The sequence below is a fragment of the Haliotis rufescens genome, unplaced genomic scaffold, assembly GCF_023055435.1.
Source record: "Haliotis rufescens isolate VD_foot unplaced genomic scaffold, xgHalRufe1.0.p SCAF_38, whole genome shotgun sequence".
Taxonomy (NCBI): Eukaryota; Metazoa; Mollusca; class Gastropoda; order Lepetellida; family Haliotidae; genus Haliotis; species Haliotis rufescens.
The window spans coordinates 647,176-668,606 of NW_025964090.1; the positions used below are offsets into that span (position 1 = coordinate 647,176).

The 21,431-nt window shown below is 40.3% G+C and overlaps 2 protein-coding genes across 2 annotated transcripts; both read left to right on the forward strand.

Annotated features, from left to right (window-relative positions):
* Positions 1 to 953: 953 nt before the first annotated feature.
* Positions 954 to 19,688, forward strand: LOC124142155 (zinc finger protein 729-like). Its single transcript, XM_048381343.1, has 7 exons — positions 954 to 1,036; positions 5,872 to 6,034; positions 7,010 to 8,121; positions 13,477 to 14,358; positions 16,494 to 16,530; positions 17,605 to 18,865; positions 19,555 to 19,688. Exons 3-6 carry the CDS (start codon positions 7,064 to 7,066, stop codon positions 18,829 to 18,831), a joined length of 3,204 nt encoding a protein of 1,067 aa, XP_048237300.1. The 5' UTR covers positions 954 to 1,036; positions 5,872 to 6,034; positions 7,010 to 7,063; the 3' UTR covers positions 18,832 to 18,865; positions 19,555 to 19,688.
* Positions 19,671 to 20,786, forward strand: LOC124142154 (zinc finger protein ZFP2-like). The gene has a single exon (XM_046510443.2). It carries the CDS (start codon positions 19,671 to 19,673, stop codon positions 20,784 to 20,786), a length of 1,116 nt encoding a protein of 371 aa, XP_046366399.2.
* The last annotated feature ends 645 nt before the right edge of the window (positions 20,787 to 21,431 follow it).

A 21,431-nucleotide genomic window follows, 5' to 3' on the forward strand; every position in this document is an offset into this window, starting at 1 on the left:
TGTTTACGAGTCAATGAAAAAGGCACTTGACAGAGCACAAATCAGATCAAATGTAACAATAGTTTTCTATCAATTTTCAATTTGTTTTAATACTTTTGTCTGAAATTTACAAACCAGGAATATATTTCTCTCTTTGTACATATTGCAAAAAAGCAAGGAGAATAACAAGTCGGAGAGTTTTTTTCATTGTAGAGTTATGGCTGCAGATTAATATGTATTTCAATCTTTGCACAAAACGGTCGCTCAAGTTATGATGTGGCAATTTGTTCACTGAGTCATTAGTCGTGCACTTCAAAAAAGGTAACATACATGTCAATGTGATTGCCCTTTCAGAGTTGTACGTGACAATAGCACACATTATGGTTACGGGATTTTGAAAAAGTGTTTGCTGTGATGGGAAATAATATTCAGATTGTAAATCATCTCATCTTGTAACGTATTACTGCAAGTTTGTTAGGTTTATTGATATTTGAACTAAGTTCTATCTCTAACATAATTTAATAAATTACTTTTGATAAATATTTCATTCGATTTTGAAACCACACAAACATTAGTTCATTTACAGTTATACTGCATGAAAACAATGACATGAAGATATAGAGAGTGTCCTGAGAAATTGTTTTTAATGTGGCCTAAGCATAGAGACTCACAGTCATGGTGTTTTGGAGAACAAAGCCATTGTTTTAGTGTGGTAGGTCTGACCAGCACCACATCAAAACAGCACCAAGCGAAAATGGAACATTAACCTGGAAAAAACGGCACCATTTTTACTGACCAAAATAACACATTAAATAACACAAGCTGTCATCATACTATGGAGTTGTAGGTATAAATATGGCACATAACGTATCTGTTGTTTTAGGGTAATTTTCTCTCCAGATGTTATCTTTAGGTAATATCAGCAAAGACTGACTGAAACCGATCGAGGCAGTAGTATATGGAGTTACCTCCCTTTGAGAAATATTCAATGTCTGACAGTGCCAGGCGCGCTAACCAGAACCACAATATTACAGACTGCAGCAACTACAAGTGATAAGTAAGTATGAGTGTGACTTGTTGTTTACGTTGGGTATTCGCACGAAAAGCCTCATCCTTCTGTCTTATCTCTGTGAAGAATGAAGCCTGTGGCAGAAATCGATAGTAAGTCCGCTTTTCAATAAGGGTATTTAATTTACAGAAAGTATTAGCAGATAGGCCTAGCCATGGCAGGAATATGAACATGTTGTGCTAGGATAGACAAGATTGTAGTTTTACGGGTACAGGTCATCTGCTGCCCGTTAGGCCTCAACCAGAGACCTGATAAGAACCCCTGATACATGTGATCTGTATTAACATGATTAAGAATATTTAATCAAATTTTCCAATTGAAAAAAGAAGGGGGTTGTGTGTATTTTACTTATTTCTCATCTTGTCCACCCTTTTGCCTTTGGGGGTAGTCTCGTGGTTAAACATTTTTGTTAAAGCGTTCGCTGGTCACGCCAAGACATGATACAAGGTGTGAAGCCCATTCTGGTGTCCCCTGCCATGATATTGATTGGAATATAAACCATAATCACTCACCTTTTGCCTTCGGAACCTCCTTTAGGATTCTTTGGGTTAGTTGTGTGCTCGGCAATTGTCATTCCTGTTTGCAATGATGGCAGAGCGATTTTCAATTTTCTGTTAAATTTGAAGTAGTTAGGTCTAGATATACAAATCCCCTGTTATGTTCAGATCAGCAGCATTTACAAAATGAAATGCAGATCTCTTGTTTGTAATGTACTTTGATGCATATTCTGATCAAATAAAGACAAGTCATCCTGATGTTTCACATAATAAGCCCAGATGTACACAGATGAGTACACAAAATCGGTAATTGATGAGAGGTATGGACAGAAGTACCGTATTTGACGTAATAAGCGCCCACGGCGATATTTGATAATATATTGGCTGGTGAACAATCCCAATTGGCACCCCTTCCGATTGATCAATGCACACAAGACTTATTTATAATACACACAGACTTTTCTTTTGTATCATTTCAGGCTGTAAGCATAAACCACTAAATTTACGATCTTTCAGCTCTATATTCTAAAAAGAACCCCCTTATTTCTAATTTTAAAAGCGCCCTGTGCACTTATTGCGTCGAATATGGTTATTAATAGTGTACACTGTTAAACAAGTTAAATTAACAAAATAACATCAGAGGCAGGTGCCAAAGTGTGTTCACTTCTTGCCTTCAGGTTATCTCCCAAGCTTGCACTGAAACTGTTATGTGATTGTCATATACATGTACCTTGTGTACCAAGATAAAGTTATGATTATCTTGCTGGTCGTTTAAATGGGTTTTATGTTCAGATTTTGGGTATGGGTATTCATGACATTCTTCACTTCCACTTCTTTAACTGTACAGGTAGAGGGGCGGTCGGGTAGCCTAGTGGTTAAAGCGTTCGCTCGTCATGCCGAAGACCCGGGTTCGATTCCCAACATGGGTACAATGTGTGAAGCCCCACTGTCATATTGCAGGAATATTGCTGAAATTGGCGTAAAACCATACTCACTCACTCACTCACTGTACAGGTAGACAGTAATGCGTGTGCACATCTTTCTAATTTTTGTAGATTTCAGTGCAAATAAAAAAATCTATGTCTTATTTCTTTTTAGTTTTTTTAATAATCATGATAATGTCCATAAATAAATGGGGAATGATAATTGCATGCTGGGAGTGTTTCTCAGTATCAATAGACATGATTGACTTGTTGATTGGAGCGTGACTAGATATTCCCCGAATTAAACATCCTCTTTTCTCTGACAGGTCAAAACCATATGCCAGATATAAAAAAAATGTCACATGATTATGTCATCATGGTCATACATGTTGAGAGATAAGGATATATTGTTTCACATTTCTGTTTACCCCCAGGATTCACAACCATTGCATTTTACCCTTCTCTCCTTCGTTTCCCAACATGGGTACAATGGGTGAAGCCCCATTTCTGGTGTCCACCGCCATGATATTGCTGGAATATTGCTAAAAGCGGCATACTTACTCAATCACTCACTCTCGGTTCATTTACAGATGCAATCTCAAATCTCAGTCTGAGCTTAGTATGCGATGCACTTTCTTTCACCAGTCCACACAAAGGGATCAGACACAGATTGGTTTGCAAAGAAGGAGTCCATGAACACCCCTCTTGCATCCGCCTGTACATTGGAATTTTATTTTGTTTGTTGTTTTATGTTTTGTGCTTGATAGCAGTATTTTACCCAATTCTCAGATGACTATATCATGATTTTACATAAATTAATGACATATTGCTGTAAAACGTATAAGGAACATGTGCACATAATATTTGAGTACCCACAGTTTGATGATGTCAAGCCCAAGAAAGCATGATAAAACACACGAATACAGTGATTAGTGGTGTAGAATGAAACATAAAGCTTAGAGGTACGGAGTGTGTTCAGAGATCATTGTTGTGTGCAAGAGTAAGGGTTAGTTAGACACATATTTGAAAATGTTTAACGTGCACTTGGTGCATGTAAAGATACATATTTGGTTACATTTTTCAATAATAGGTTGCACTTGTGCATGCAATGGTAACACCATTCTACCGAGGTGGCTAAAGGCACCAGATAGCTAGCAGCATATTAATCAGTCTTTGATTCTGTCACTGACTCTTTAGAAGGATTAGTAGGACACTTGTTTTCCAAATTTTCTGTTTTGACATGTGTCACAATGAGGGAAGGTGTTTTTATAAAGTGTTTTATATTGAGTGCGTCAGAATCCATTTATCAAGTTTAGGATCAACAACATTAGATGTTAATTTTGTGCTTAAAACAGGTGAAACACCTAAACATTATCAAGAGACTACCAGTATATTAATGTTTTTTTTAGAAATAACAGCATGAATAGTCATGGTACATTTTCCAACACAAATTATGAAATCCAAGTGAGTATGACCCTTTGAAGGGATAACTTGTTATCCAGGAGGATATTCTAGTTGGCACATTCCACACATAAATATTTGTAGCAATGACGCCATGGACATTACCCATGGGAGGTCCATATACCCGAGGCAAGAGCATTAACTGACTAAAAAAGTTCAGTTTCCACCCTTGCCGAATTAGGCTGGAATTCCTTGGCTCGATCGTAGCGCCACCAGTGGCTTTCATGAGTTATGTCCCTTCTGAGCCTCTCCTGTGGACCAATCAGATTCCACCTCTCATATCACTTGCATTTGCTCCAAACAAAATGGCGGCGCCCAGTCAGGGCGATCTGATTGATAATCAAGATCTATATTGTGATAAAACGTGTCTTACATCGTGAAATGCATCAAATCATGTGAGCACCTTGATTATGAACATGAAAAGATTTAGAAAATATCTGTTGACAACGAGTTGGTGGTGCACATGCTTTGCAAATCCTGCAATCGACTGAAATCTGCATGACAGTGTACGAACCGGATTTCGATTTCGTTGTGTGATTTTGATTGGACTATGCATAGACTTGTTAATCCAGCCAAAACGTAACTCCATAATACCATCCTAGTTCAGCAAGGGTGGACATTGGACTTTTATGGTCAGTTAACTCTGTTGCCTCGGGAAGATGTTGGAGGTGAAGCTTGGTGCTTGTCTACAAGCTCCAGATACCTTCAAGAACTTTATATCCCTTTGGTAGCCTAAAAACACACGGTGATCTGCAAGCCAGGTACAGTTCCAAGTTCCACCTGCCAGGAACATAGTGCTAAAACCAACAGAAAGCAGACACTGTTCCACATGGTCCACAGAATGATCTTCCAATCAAGGGGAGGAGATGTCAACAGTTGGTGATCAACACTCAAGATCATCCCCTGGGAAAGTGCATGTTACTATGTGCTTTTGAGAAGCAAGTCTGTCTGCTTTTTTATGATACATTCATCCTTGCCCTGAGATCTGCCATTCAGACTTTGGAAAAGATAACGATGACCAGCCTGACAGTTCATTCATCAGTATTCATGGAAGTGTGTTAATTTGACATGTTTGAAGTCAGAATGACATTTTGAGCTCTGAGCGATACCTCACAACACCGTACAAAACATTACTTCAGGATCAGCATGCAAGGATCAATGAGCATTTGTAACAATTGTACTGACAAAGTGACATCAGTATCTATATCCTGAACCTGAATTTATTGAGAAGATTCCACTAAGCTTTACTTTTTGTCTCTTGGCTGATGACTGTTCTGCACACCAGTTCACCAGGTGTGCTGATTCCAGAGAGGTTTGGGGCGGTCGGGTAGCCCAAGGGTTAAAGCGTTCGCTCGTCTCGCCGAAGAGCCAAGTTTGATTCCCGACATGGGTACAATGTGTGAAGCCCATATCTGGTGTCTCCTGACATGATATTGCTCGAATATTGCTAAAGTCGGCGTAAAATCAAACTCACTCACTCACTCCAGAGAGGTTTACTGCAATTATGATATTGTCTCATGCCTCATCCTCATTCATCCTCAATGCCTGTTTGTTCATACTACCTTATGTGTATTCATTTTGTTTGACCTTCTTGTGATATCGACAACATGTCTTCTTGAAAATACAATTGTGTGTGTAGTACATTCCATGCATACCTCAGCTGTGTTAGTAGTGACTCCAGTCATATGTTGTGAACCATCCTGAAGTCATCTCTTGCATAATGAGGTTAAAATGAAAATGAAATGTGATCTGCAATGATCTATTCCAGCCTATTTGTACCACAATATGTCCAGGGCGCAATGATACAGAAGGCCATGATATGATACATATCTCAATACACTGGTCACATTACATATATCTCAATACACTGGTCACATTACATATCTCAATACGCCAAAATAACAAAACAAGGGCCATGAACTGAAATACTTGTGTATTTCAGATGAGGGGACAATTGTGACAGACTGTTCTTCCTAAACCGTTTTGAGTCCATCACAAAAAGAAACCGGGAAGCCAAAATGATCCCAAACAGCTGATTTGCAGGACGCAGACAGCTTTTCAAACTCAAATTTATTCCTATTTGGATAACGTTATTCTTTCATGAAGTAAGTAAAAACTATGTATTTTGTATTGCCATGTATCTTGATAACATGATAACTGTATATATTGTGTATCATATCGATGGCTTAATCTTGTGGTGTTTGAGAGTTTTGGTGTATTGTTTCTCCCTTGTTATCTTATCTTATCTTATGTGTCTAAACTTTGGGACATAATTTGATGATGAAGAATGTTTGGCTAGAGTTTCTCCAAGTTCATTTGCAATTTCAGTTTTATTAGTTAATAACTGATCACCGTCCTTAAGATTTTGAACCTTTGCCTTTTAATTTCTAAACCATGTTCCACACCTTGGACATTGATGTATGGTAATTTATTTTGGAGACATAGTTCCTCCAAGGTTGTCGCTAATTTTGTCTGAAATAATGTCGTGCCTTGGCATTTGTAATTTTAACCTTATCAAAATTATGGACTGTAGGATGTCTGCGAAATTTTTTGTCTGCTTTCTTCCAACATTTTTAGCCAGTTTGCATTCATTAGTAAACCATGGTTTACGAATATTGGGATTTTTCAGAGGACTTAGGAATGGTTCGGTCAGCAATGTCATTCAGTAAGTCCGAAAACAACTGATCTGGAATATTCTTGAAAATGTCATGTTTTAAGTTGTCAGTACTCAGTGCCTCATATCAGGACCAATTAGCCTTGGTAAAGTTCCATCGGGGTTTTTGTAAGTTCATTCACTACCCTACTACTTGACGATTATCACAACTGACTGGTGCATGTTTTATACAGTTAAGTCTGCATGTATCGTGCATCATTTTGAAGGACTAATATCGTGGTGTTTGGGAGTTTTGGTGTATCGTTCCTCCCTTGTTATCTAATTTTATGTGTTTAACTAAGTTCATTTACTTGACAATTATCACAACTGACTTGGCTAATGTCAAATGTTGTAAATTCAACATGTTCAATAATTGTTGTCAAATCAAGTTAGCTACAGAACCTCATTGAGTCATCTTTCTTTCCAGAAGGTGACAGGTCTTTACCTCCACAGTTAACACCGTAACATACATGACTTCATAATGGAAACTGAAGGCCAGATACAGGAAAATGAATGTGTCTCTCAGACAGACACAGCTGGTAACACTGAAAGGAAAACGGCAGCAGTAGGACCAGGAACAAGCGATCTTAGGAAACCTATGTCATGTCCAGGTCGGTTTCAATGTACTGTGTGTGGCAAAGAATTGACAAGAGCAAGTAGCCTTCGGACACACATGAGGTGCCACATTGGAGACAAGCCGTATGAGTGTACTGAATGTGGAAAAGTGTTTAAGCGATCAGAACATCTGCAGACGCACATAAGGAGTCACAGTGGAGTCAAGCCTTATGAGTGCACGGAGTGTGGGAAAGCATTTTCACGATCAGGAACTCTCCAGACACACATGAGGTGTCATAGTGGAGTCAAGCCTTATCACTGTACTGAATGTGGGAAAACATTTGCACATTCAGGTGGCCTGCAGGTACATATGAGAAGTCACAGTGGAGTCAAACCTTATCAGTGTACTGAGTGTGGAAAAACATTTACAATATCAAGTAATTTGCAGACACACATGAGGATTCACAGTGGAATCAAACCTTATCAGTGCAGTGAGTGTGGCAAAGACTTTACAAGATCAGGTAGTCTGCAGACGCACATGAGGTGTCACAGTGGCATCAAACCTTACCAGTGCAGTGAGTGTGGCAAGGATTTTACAAGATCAGATAGTCTGCAGACGCACATGAGGTGTCACAGTGGCTTCAAACCTTATGAGTGTGGTGAATGTGGGAAAGCGTTCAAACAATCAAATGACCTTCAGAGACACATGAGGTATCACACTGGCGTAAAGCCATACCTGTGTACTGAGTGTGGGAAAGCATTTACAGAATCAGGTCATCTACAGAGACACATGAGGTACCACAGTGGTGTAAAACCCTACAAGTGTCCTGAGTGTGGGAAAGCATTTACAGAATCAGGTCATCTTCAGAGACACATGAGATGTCACAGTGGAGTCAAGCCCCATGAGTGTAAAGAGTGTGGGAAAGCTTTCACACAGTCGAGTATCCTGATGAGACACATGAAATGTCACAAAGGACTCAAGTAGTATGGTGAAAGAGGGAAGCCATTGAGACAGAGACAAACCTTCGGAGACAAATTTGGTGTCCATACATTTGTATGTCCAAAAATGGAAACAGAAGTGAGCACTGAAAAGTTTTACTCAATGAAGTAATCCACAGAAACATGTGTCTCACTCATGTTTTTTTTACTGACGGAAAATAAGGAATGCTGAATTAAAAGTGCACTCCTTAATCTTTTTGGATCAATGACACATTGTTGCTATTGGAAGTTGCCACCTCTTGCTGTTCTCTACTTAGTAACAATCGGAACACTGCCATTTGTTCTGAGCAAATCTGCCAACCCCGCCCAATTCCGTGTATCCATTTGACCTACCATTGCATGGTCAAAGGCAAAGGTCACTATGAGTCAAACACAGATTTGTCTATTAACACAAAATTTTATCATGTAATCAACTTCATCAATCTTGTAGTTTTTAATTGCCCCAATTCAATAATTATTTCAGTTTTAGATACGTAAACAGTTAATGTTTCAGTTTTAGATAAGTTAGTATTTTGGTGACCTTGAAGCATAAGTTCCTCTTTGATGATATGTGCAGGCTACTGGATCATAAGTTTCCCACATCAGGACTTGAATAGTCGGCTGGACAGGGAGGGTCCTCAGTCCAAGTCGGCTCACACATTCTGGTAGATGACATGCCACCAGTTGGGCAGGATACGGCCACCTTTTGATGAACACATGGTGTCATGATGATTTCAGACCGATTCATTAACACATGGTTGCAGTGTAGTAAAAATCATATTACAGACTCGGCTATGAACCGAGATTTCTTATGATTATGGATATATTTTTTGTCCCTTTTATTTATCAATCTTACGATTCTTGAAATTTTCAAGATGTCATGATGTCAGCATCAGTTTCAGTGTACAAGTAATATTTTATTGTTGTCTTCACTTTGTATGACTAGTGCGTTATCTCCATTTAACTTTCCACACGGTTTCATGAGAGGCATGAAAGTGTAGTAGCATCCTTACATCATTTGTTGTGTATGTTTATGTATGCTGTTGTATAATCCTATAATTATGTGATGGTTAAGTTAAGGAATGGGTTCTAGAGAAAAGGTGCACAGAGCATCTGTGACTTTGGCCCTAAACATGCTAAACGAAGGAAAAATAAATGTACAGAAAATGTTTGTGTCATGTATCAAATCAAGGAAGCATTCTGAGTGGATTATTTCTTTCCAAGTATTGGTAATAATAGGCTGAAGCTATGGATTGTTTTTTCTCTCCTTTCACATGCATCATTTCAGTCTTAACCAGTCAGAAAGAACATGTTTAAAGATGAAAAAACAATTTTTTATTCTTTAGCCATAGTATTTATGTGAGATCTTAGTTAATTTTCAATGCATTCAAGGCGAAATGAAGTACTTTTCAAGAAGAACAGTAAAGCAAGTTTCATTTTATTAAATATCTGTCCTGTTTTATTATTATAATCTGACGTTTGTAAATCTTCTTGCAATATTGTTAATGTTTTTCAAACATGACATGTCATTAAAAAAAATAATCTCACAAACATTTGTATCAGTATTTACTAAATGTCATTAAAAAAATAATGTCACAAACATTTGTATCAGTATTTACTAAATGTCTATAGAAGACTTCAAAATGTTTTGAAGAGCCATTTCCGCTAACATTGTGAGGTGTCACCCTAAATGGAAGGGACCCCATGACTCTTCAATTCATGACTTTCAGTGACATTACCAGAGACAAACCCGTGAAGATCCGGGGTAGAATAGGTCTTCGGCAACCCATGCTTGCCGTAAAAGGCGACTATGCTTGTCGTAAGAGGCAACTAATGGGATCGGGTGGTCAGGCTCGCTGACTTGGTAGATGCATGTATCGATTCCAATTCCGTGGATCCATGCTCATGATATCAATCACTGTATTGTCTGGTCTACATTCGATTATTTTACAGACCGCCCTCATATAGCTGGAATATTGCTGAGTGCGGTGTTAAACAACAAACCAACCAACCAGAGACAAATGACATGTCACCAACATTTGATTCAATTTCTTTCTGTATCATCACCAAGTTTGAAAAATAAATCTGCAGGACATTATGAATATCATTCAGTCAGTGAACTAGAAAGTGAACTGATCTGAAGCCTTTGTGCAACACTCTGTGTGATTATGTCAGTTTTCATTATTGTCTGTCCTCAACAACCTTTATCCATCTCGTCTGAAACAAGCAAGTGCAGAATGGATGATCCCACCGATGGTATATCTCAGCATCACTACTAAGAGTATTCCGGGTTAGAATTGGTTCTGGGGCACGGGTGGCCCAGTTGTCTAAGGCGCCGTGATTCACTGTGCAGAGTTGTGTCCCATGGGCACGCCAGAAACCTATGATTGTGGGTTCGAATCCTGATTCGCCCCCATTATGTTTCTAGGTTTGTCAGCATCATACCCGTGTTTGTGGTTTCACCAAAATGGTAAACGTCCTAGACCTGCACCACTTCGGCTTTCCTCCCACATTAAGCTGACACGCCATGATATAACTGGAATACTGTTAAAAGCGGCATTAAACCCAACTCACTCACTCACTCACTCACTAGACATTGGTTCCCAGGAATAGTTGAAAGAGGCCACTCATAGACTGGGTGATCAGTCTCTGTGACTTAGTTGATCGCATGTCATCATCATACCCTGACATCATGAGGTGCTGCTCATTGAGTATTTCAAAAGAAATTGTGAACTGCTTAATAGTTAATAATCTCTGTACGAGATCTTGGACAGTACGTAGTAGACAACAACCTGTGGATAAAGAATGTGCATATTGGGTGCGTTTAATCCTGGTTGGATTGTGTGTCATCGTACCTGTTGGCTTGTTGCTCACAAAATTGATTACTGGTTTGACTGTTCTTGAAAAGGGGTGCCAGCATTTTTAACTCTAAAAATCTGTACATGTATGTTCAAATACGACTTTACTATTCCCTTGCCTGCCCTGAGGACATTCATGTTGACTCATAAAGTGTAAAAAATGACATGAATGGACAAAGAAATATTTGGAATAGACAACTGTGTGAACAATATATTTAAAACTGCACACTACTAAAACATGAGACCGATATGTAACCAACGTCACAGCTGTATCATTGGTGTTGCCTTCAGCAACAAGCAAACATCATTTTCCAACAAGACAACCTCCACACAGATGGCAAGACCGACAACAGCCTTTTTCAGGAATCACAACATCCAGGTCCTGCTATGGCCCTCCAGGTCTCCAGATTTAAACCCAATCAAACATTTATCGGTGCACTGGATCAACGACTGTCAGCATGTCAGCAACAACCACAAAACCTCCGACAGTTGGGACGAGAGATTGAGGCAGAGGGGGTGAACATTCCCCAGGCCACAATTCGGGATCTGGTTGCTTCCATCGGATGACGATGCCGGTCAGTTATGGACCATTCAAGATATTGAGAACAGATGACCATCACCTCGGGACAATGACAATTTTGAAGAAGCAATTACCGTCTGTCTAACTAAATGCTCTTGAGCATCAAATATATCTGGGTATTTTTTTTTTTATAAATTCATCCTTGCCGTGAGATCTGCCATTCAGACGCCGGATAAGATAAATTCTAATGGTGGGGATCTTTTCATCAATCCTTGTGGAAGTTCACTTGTGTCATTTGTGTTCTGAGTGTTAAACCACATAACACCTTACAGAACATTGCTTCAGGACCTACAGGATCTACTGACCATCTGAACAATTGTACTGTCATTCTTAATTTGGTCATCACTATCTCTACATCCTTCACCTGGATTTATCATGAGTGAGTTGGGTTTAACACTGCTTTTTACAGTATTCCAGTTATATCGCAGCGAGTCAGTTTAATGTGGGAGGAAAACCCCAAGTGATGCAGGTCTCAGACGTTTACCACTTCAGTGAAACCCACGATCATGGGTATGCTGCTGAAAAACCTAGAAACATAATCGGGGTGAACCGGGATTCGAACTCACAATCATAGGTTTCTGGCATGCCCAAGGGACACAACTCTGCACAGTGAATCACGGCACCTCAGATGACTGGGCCACCCGTGTCCCCGGATTTATCAAGAAGTTAAAACACTCAGTTTCTTAAAACACTTGGTGTCAACACTATTTGATAGTGGTTCATAAATACATGCTCATGATACATTCGGAATTGTACAGTCGACTCTGCTTTTAGCAGAGATTCCTTGTGGCTGTGGAAAGGGTTTTGTCACTTATATTTATCTCTTGTCCATTGACAGTTCTGCACATCAATTCTCAGGTGTGCTTGCCATTGCATTCCATGTTTGCTACAATTGTGATATTGTCTCATGTCTCATTCATCCTCAGTGCCTGCCTATTCATACAATGTGTATTCATTTTATTTGTCCACCAAATCACGTGGACAAGATGTCTTCTTGTAAATACAACTGTGTGAAGTACATACCACAGCTGTGTTAGAACCACCCTGAAGTCTTATCGTGAATATTGAGGTTACAATGAAAAGTAAGTTATAGATGAGAAGTAAAATGTGAGCTACAATTATTTATTCCATCAAGTTTGGACCACGTTGAAACTAACAGTTTTAGTCCACTAGTCCTTATGATGATAACATATAGCAAAACCCTTAAAAAGGGCAAATTTCTACTCGTCCTTATAATACCCTAACTATTGTCCAGTTTTGCAAGGACTACAGGACTAGTGCCAATTTGTAACGCTGAATATACTCTTATTTAATGTGCGATGACTTTGTGTACATGGTGAAGCTCCTGTATCACCTGTATGATTATCATATTTGAACATACCATATTCAACATAATAAGCGCCCAGGGCGCTCACAAAATTAGAAATAGGGGGCTCTTATTAGAATAAAATTTTGGTGAAAAACAAAAGAGTGGAAAGATCGTAAATTTCGTGGTTTATGCTGACAGCCTGAAATGATACAAAAAAAAGTCAGTGTGTATTATACACGACAGATATATTTTTCAAGAATTTAATTGGCCATAATTAGGGGTGCATATAACACACGAGTGTGAACTATACACAAATAAATAAGTCTTGTGTACATTGATCAATTGGAAGGAATTGGAATTGTTCACTAGCCAATATATTAGCAAATATCGCTGTGGGTGCTTATTAGAGCGGGGCGCTTATTACGTCAAATACGGTAAATCAAATGTTGAAAATCCAACAATCTTCAACAGTAAAAGTTAGCCACAGAGCCTCATTGCTCCATCTTTCCTTTCAGATATTTACTATATGACAGTATTCATCTTTGGTATTAGCTGAAGAAGGTGCATGACGGAAGATGACAGCTATTTCACCAACACAGTTACCATTAAATACATGACTTCATAATGAAAACTGAAGGCCTGATTGAGGATGACTGTGTCTCAAAATCAGAGAGTACCCCTCAAGGGGTGAGTATGGGAACAAGTGCTGGTCAGAAACCAATGTCATGTCCAAGGCTGGTTCAGTGTGCAGAGTGTGGTAAAGAATTTACAAGCTCAAGTAGCCTTCGGACACACATGAGGTGCCACATTGGAGACAAGCCGTATGAGTGTACTGAATGTGGAAAAGTTTTTAAGCGATCAGAACATCTGCAGACGCACATGAGGAGTCACAGTGGAGTCAAGCCTTATGAGTGCACGGAGTGTGGGAAAGCATTTACACGTTCAGGAACTCTCCAGACACACATGAGATGTCACAGTGGAATCAAGCCTTATCACTGTACTGAATGTGGAAAAGCATTTACCCAATCAGGTGGCCTGCAGACACACCTGAGAAGTCACAGTGGAACCAAACCTTATCACTGTACCGAGTGTGGGAAAGCATTTACACAATCAAGCAATCTGAAGACACATATGAGAAGTCACAGTGGCCTCAAGCCCTATCAGTGTTCTGTGTGTGGCAAAGACTTCACAAGATCAGGTAGTCTGCATTCACACATGAAGTGTCACAGTGGCATCAAGCCCTATGAGTGTGGTGAGTGTGGGAAAGCATTCACACGATCAAATGATCTTCAGAGACACATGAGGTATCACAGCGGCATCAAGCCTTACCAGTGTGGTGAGTGCGGAAAAGCGTTTACAGAATCAGGTCACCTGCAGATACACATGCGATGTCACAGTGGAGCCAAGCCTTATGAGTGTAGAGAGTGTGGGAAGACATTCAGAACTTCAAGCCACCTGAACAATCATATGAAGTGCCACAGTGGACTCAAGTCTTAGTAAAGTGAAAGAAGGAAGGCATTGAAACAATCAGGTAATCTTCTTGAGGTGTCACGATATGCCTACCTCATCATTGGATACATATCTTGATACTTGATTCACGATATATAAGTTGTCATTTCATGATTCTTATTGTCTCATCTGCTATCATCCATCTTGAAGACCGCCTCCGTGGTTTAATGGTAGAGCGTCCGCCCGGAGAGCGGAAGGTCCGGGGTTCGATCCCCAGCCGCGTCATTCCAAAAGACGTTACTTGGTACTTGTTGTTACCCTGTCTGGCGCTCGACATTAAAGGGCTTTAACAAGGACTGGTCGGCTCGGAGTCAGTATACTGTGTCTGAGTGGGGTATTCATGTTAAACTGCGGCATGGTATCTCAGTGTGCTAGCACTATAAATCGGCATCAGTCCGGACTAATACCAGCAGCCACACACATACACGTGCATGCACGTCACTATATAAGTGCAATAATCTTGGACGCGATGTTCAACCCAATTTCACCTCACCTCACCTCACCTCACCTCACCTCACCTCACCTCATCCATCTAGTTTTACTCTCAAGTGATTGGTTAGCAGCAGTACTTCTGTCATGCCACGGAAGCCTTTGAACACACCAGACAGTCAAGTCATGGATCAGAAAGTCCATTCAAGGCATTTTACACCAGGAAAAGTGGTCATTGTTGATATTTGATGGTCATATGCTGAAAGAAAGTTAAAATAAATCAAGATCAATCATTTTCTGTAGTTGCGGCATTTAACAAACAAACAAACAAACAAACAAACTGTAGGTCATTAAAAGTTCTGTGTGTAATACTAGAGGCATGGTAATCTGTAAGGTTTACTGTATTCCAAATTGGAAGTGATGAAATTATACTGGAAGTGCAGATGACTTTCTTATGAATTATTAGGGGGCACAGGTGGCCCAGTCTTCTAAGGCGCCGCGTGCAGAGTTGCGTCCCTTTGGCACCCCAGAAACCTATGATTGTGGGTTCCAAACCAGGTTCGCCCCGATTATGATTCTAGGTTTGTCAGCACCATATCCGTGCTCGTGGATTTCACCGAAGTGGTAAACGTCTGAGACCTGCATCACTTCAGGCTTTCCTCCCACATTAAGCTGACACGCCATGATATTACTGGAATACTGTTAAAAGTGGCGTTAAACCCTACTCACTCACTCACTCTTATGAATTAGCTAGAGGCATTCGATTTTGTGTTTTAACATGATAAAGCCATGACATGTGCTTTGCCAAACCGGAAGTGATGTCTTGAAACATGCATGCATGCAAACTTTCCTGTGAAGGAAGCTGGAGGAATGGGACTTGATGTTGTCAGGTCATGTGTTCGCAGAGGCAAGGCATGGAAGTGTTGTCTGAGGTTGTTGTAGGCATGTTATTCCCCAGGCTGATACAATAGAATCAGACATGAAATGCTTGGTGGTATGTTGGGATTTACAGGGTCTTGTGAAAAAGGGGATGGACTTACAAATGCTTTTCTACTTACACTTGGCTTTTTAGGCTTTCACCTAGCCAATGATTACTAAGATTCATTTGCACAATGTAAAGGATAATACATGAACGTTTAGTCAACAAGAGACTGATTTATAGCTCACCTGGCTGAAAGTCAAGAAGGCTTATTGTCTGTTGTCAGTTGTCTGTCCAGTTGTCCGTCCATTGTTTGCATTTTACATTTTCAATGAGAACGTATAATAATTTAGTTTTTCATAATTCAGGTGATTTGACTGAGATTTGTGGCTCCATTTCTTCATTATAGTTTCAAGGATAAGTATGATAAGTGAGTTTGGAGCAATGTGAAATGAAAGGGGTAGTACCTGGCGATGTAATTGCATTTGAACCTCTTCTCATGTCTTCATATAATATTTTATTCACTATGTGCAGTGACTGTCTATTTTGTAGATCTTGTAATTACCAGTATCATGTATTTAATTATCATTTATCAGTTTTGAGCATCACAAATAAGTCCACATTGTGAAAATTCACAGTTCAGGTTAGCCACAGAGCTTTATCGCTCGATCTTTCTTTTGAGATATGTACCCTTGAGACAGATGGAACTTGGGTATCCATCATTGTTCCCATGGTAACACCTAAGGAAGGTGACAGCTCTTTGACCTGTTCCAGTAGCTTTGGATACTTGACATCCAAATGGAAACAGAAGGCCAGATTCTGAATGATGGCTGCGTCTCTACATCAGACAGTGCAAGTGAAAATAGAGTATAGGAACAAGTGATGTTAAGAAACCAAAGTTGTGTTCACGTGTATTCAAGTGTCCAGAGTGTGGCAAAGAGTTGACAACATTAAGTAACCTGCGGAAACACATCAGGAGTCACAGTGGAATCAAGTCTCAAGTGTAGAGAGTGTGGGAAAGCATATTCAATTTCAATACAAGCGAAAAAAGTGAAACAAGTTCATGCAGATCAAAGCTGAGCAAAAGCTTGGTTTTTCTTATTCTGAGAATCTATTGCATCGATTTTCCTTTAACATGTTTAACTAACTTAAGATGCTTGTAACCAATATCAAGCTGAAGTGTCATGAAATTATGTCTTCATTATTCAGGTGAGCTTCATAGCCTTCTGGCTGTATTTTGTAATTTAATATTCGGTGTGTACAGTGACTGTCTATGTTGGAGATCATTTATAACTTGCATTATACCTATGATCATCACTTCTTACATTTGGGGTGAGGTGAAACAGGGTTTAACGTCGCGTCCAAGATTATTGCACTTATATAGCAAAGTGCATGCATGTGTGTTTGTGCGTGTGTGGCTGCTTTTACTAGTCCAGACTGATGCCGATTTATAGTGCTAGCTCACTGAGATACCATGCCGCAGTTTCACATGAATACCCCACTCAGACACAGTATACTGACTCCGAGCGGACCAGTCCTTGTTTTAGCCTCTTAATGACGAGCTCCAGACAGGGTAACAACAAGTACCATCTTTTAACGTCTTTTGGTATGACGCGGTTGGGGATCGAACCCCGGACTTTCGGCACTCCAGGCGGACGCTCTACCACTAGACCACGGAGGAGGTCTTACATTTGAGCATCAAGAGTGGTAACAAATATAATGTAAAATTAGTGTAAACAGTTCAGGTTAGCTACAGACCCTTATCGCTGTGCCTCTTGTTTCAGATATATTCCTAGGTGACAGACCAGATTTGGCTATTCATCATTGTTCCCATGGTAACGCCTAAGGAAGGTGACAGCTCTTTGACCTGTTCCGCTTACTTTAGATACTTGACATCATTATGGAAACAGAAGGCCAGATTCTGAATGATGGCTGCGTCTCTACATCAGACAGTGCAAGTGAAAAGGAGAGTATAGGAACAAGTGATGTTAAGAAACCCAAGTCGTGTTCACGTGTATTCAAGTGTCCAGAGTGTGGCAAAGAGTTGACAACATCAAGTAACCTGCGGAAACACATCAGGAGTCACAGTGGAGTCAAGTCTCATGTGTGTAGAGAGTGTGGGAAAGCATATTCAACATCAAGTGACCTGAAGAGACACATGATGACTCACAGTGGAGTCAAGCCTTATCAGTGTAGGGAGTGTGATAAAGCATTTGCCCAATCAAGTGACCTAAAGACACACATGAGATGTCACAGTGGAATTAAGCCTTATCACTGTACTGAATGTGGGAAAACATTTACCCAATCAGGTGGCTTGCAGACACACCTGAGAAGTCACAGTGGAACCAAACCTTATCACTGTACCGAGTGTGGGAAAGCATTCACACAATCAAGTAATCTGAAGACACACATGAGAAGTCACAGTGGCCTCAAGCCCTATCAGTGTACAGTGTGTGGCAAAGACTTCACAAGATCAGGTAGTCTGCATTCACACATGAAGTGTCACAGTGGCATCAAGCCCTTTGAGTGTGGTGAGTGTGGGAAAGGATTTAAACGATCAAATGATCTTCAGAGACACATGAGGTATCACAGCGACATTGAGTCTTATGAATGTACTGTGTGCGGAAAAGCGTTTACAGAATCAGGTCATCTGCAGATGCACATGAGGAGCCACAGTGGAGCCAAGTCTTATGAGTGCATGGAGTGTGGTAGAGCATTTGCACAGTCAGCTACCCTCACCAGACACATGAGATGTCACAGTGGAGCCAAGCCTCATCAGTGTACTGAGTGTGGGAAGGAATATGTAGAACTAGGCAGTCTTCAAACACACATTAAGTGTCACAGTGGCTTTAAGCCTTATGAGTGTGGTGAATGTGGGAAAGAATTCCCAAGATCAGCTGACCTCCAGAGACACATGAGGAGCCACAGTGGAGCCAAGCCTTATGAGTGTGCTGAGTGTGGTAGAGCATTTGCACAGTCAGGTACCCTGAAGAGGCATGTGCTGAGCCACAGTGGAACCAAGCCTCATGAGTGTAAAGAGTGTGGGAAAGCTTTTACACGATCTAGTATCCTGATGAAACACATGAAGAGTCACAGTGGAGTCAAGCCTTAGTATCGTGAAAGATGGACGGAATTTAGAGAAGCAGGTATACAAATTTGGAGTCATGATAAAATTGAGGAGTCTAAACATGTCAAAGAATGCTATGAGTTATGAATGGTGAAAAGTAACCATGGTAACACTCACAGTATAGTCAGACATAATGGGAAATCTGCGGCTGCTGCTGTAAATAAGGAGTGCTACTTCTAACCATGCTAACTACCCCGTAATCATGCTCATGGCTGCCTCTTCGGCCATATTGAAAAGGTGAATTTTGCCAATAAATTGTTGGTAGGATGGTCCAGGAAAAGTTTCACCTTCCTTCACCTTTTTCAATACAAGCGAAAAAAGTGAAACAAGTTCATGCAGATCAAAGCTGAGCAAAAGCTTGTTTTTTCTTATTCTGAGAATCTATTGCCATGCCATGATCCTTTAACATGTTTAACTTAAGATGCTTGTAACCAATATTAAGTTGAAGTGTCATGAAATTATGTTTTCATTAATCAGGTGAGCTACAGAGCCTTCTGGCTGTATTTTGTAATTTAATATTCAGTATGTACATTAACTGTTTATTTTGGAGATCATTTATTACATATATTTATTATTCATATTTTTACATATGATCATTTATCATGTTTAGCATATTTGGACATCAAGAATGATAATGCATATTGTGTAAAATTAGTGTAAACAGTTCTGGATAGCTGCTGACCCTTATTGCTGTGTCTTTTTTTTCAGACACATTCTCTGGTGACAGATCTAACTTTAGTATTCATCATTGTTCCCATGGTAACATCTAAGGAAGGTAACAGCTCTTTGACTTGTTCCAGTAGCTTTGGATACTTGACATCTAAATGGAAACAGAAGGCCAGATTCCAAATGATGGCTGTGTCTCTACATCAGACAGTGCAACTGAAAAGGAGAGTGTAGGAACAAGTGATGTTAAGAACCCCAAGTCATGTCCACGTGTATTCAAGTGTCCAGAGTGTGGCAAAGAGTTGACAACATCAAGAAACTTGCAGACACACATGTTGATTCACAAAGGAATCAAGCCTTACAAGTGTAGTCAGTGTGGTAAAAAATGTTACACAACTAGTGACCTGAACAAGCACATGAGGATTCACAGTGGAATCAAGCCTTATGAGTGTACTGTGTGTAGCAATACATTTACCGAATCAGGCAGTCTGCGGATCCACATGCGATGTCACAGTGGCATCAAGCCCTATGAGTGTACTGTGTGTGGTAAAGCATTTGCACAATCAGGTAGCCTGGGTCGACACATGACGAGCCACAATGGGATCAAGCCCTATCTGTGCAGTGAGTGTGGGAAAGCGTTTCCACGATCCTGTTCCTTGCAAAGACACATGATGGGTCACAATGAAAACAGGTCTTTTGAGTGCAGTGAGTGTGTGAAAACATTTTCAACATCTAGAAACCTGCAGCGACATATGAAGTGTCACAGTGCAGTCAAACCCCATGTGTGCAGTGAATGTGGCAAGGCGTATGCACTGTCAGGTAGCCTGCTGGCACACATGAGGTCTCATAGTGGGAAAAAGCCTCATAAGTGTAGTGAATGTGGAAAAGCATTTACAGAGGTATACCAACTTCGCACACACATGAAGAGCCACAGTGGAGTCAAGCCCCACCAGTGTAGTGAGTGTGGGAAGGCATATCTGGAACTAGGTAATCTGAACATACACATGAGGTGTCACACTGGCATCAAGCCTTATGAGTGTGGTGTATGTGGGAAAGCTTTCGCACGATCGAATGACCTGGAGAGACACATGAGGCATCACAGTGGTGTGAAGCCTTACCAGTGCAAGGAGTGTGATAAAGCATTTGCACAATCAGGTACCCTGAAGCGACACATCATGAGCCACAGTGGAGTCAGGCCTTTTCTCTGTAATGTGTGTGGGAAAGCTTTTACGCGAGCCACCATCCTGAACAAACACATGAAGTGTCACAATTGAGTGTAGTGAGTGAGTGAGTGAATTCGGTTTAATGCCACTTTTAACATTTTTCCAGTTATATCACAGTGTATCAGCTTAATGTTGGAGGAAAGTGATGCAGGTCTCAAAACTTTACCATTTTGATGAAACCCATGAGCATGGGTAGCCTGATGACAAACCTAGAAAAATAATCAGGGCAAACTGGGATTCCAACCCATCGCCATAGATTTCTGTCATGCCCAAGGGACCCAACTCTGCACGGTGAATTGCAGCTCCTTAGATGGTGCACCACTCGTGCCCCCAGTACAGTGTAAGAGGGAAGGTATTAGAGATCCAGGTTTTAAGTTTATATTAAAATCATTAAAATCAGAGTTTTGTTCTCACTACCACTAAACAAAGGTCTGAGGACATTCCATTATGGGTCCAACAGAACGACCTTACATCTGACCAATCAGAGCATCGCTTAGCAGATCTGGTGAGTGACTTTGGGAATGTGTTTTGTAATTCTTCGCCTCAAAATGGTCAACACTTGGTATTCCGGACGACTGCTATGAGCTGTACAACCGATTCCATGCAAATCATTGTTTATCTCTTGCTTCAATGAGATAAACATTTGAAACGGAAAAGATTTTCCATAGCCCGTGGGAAGTACTACCATACAATCAA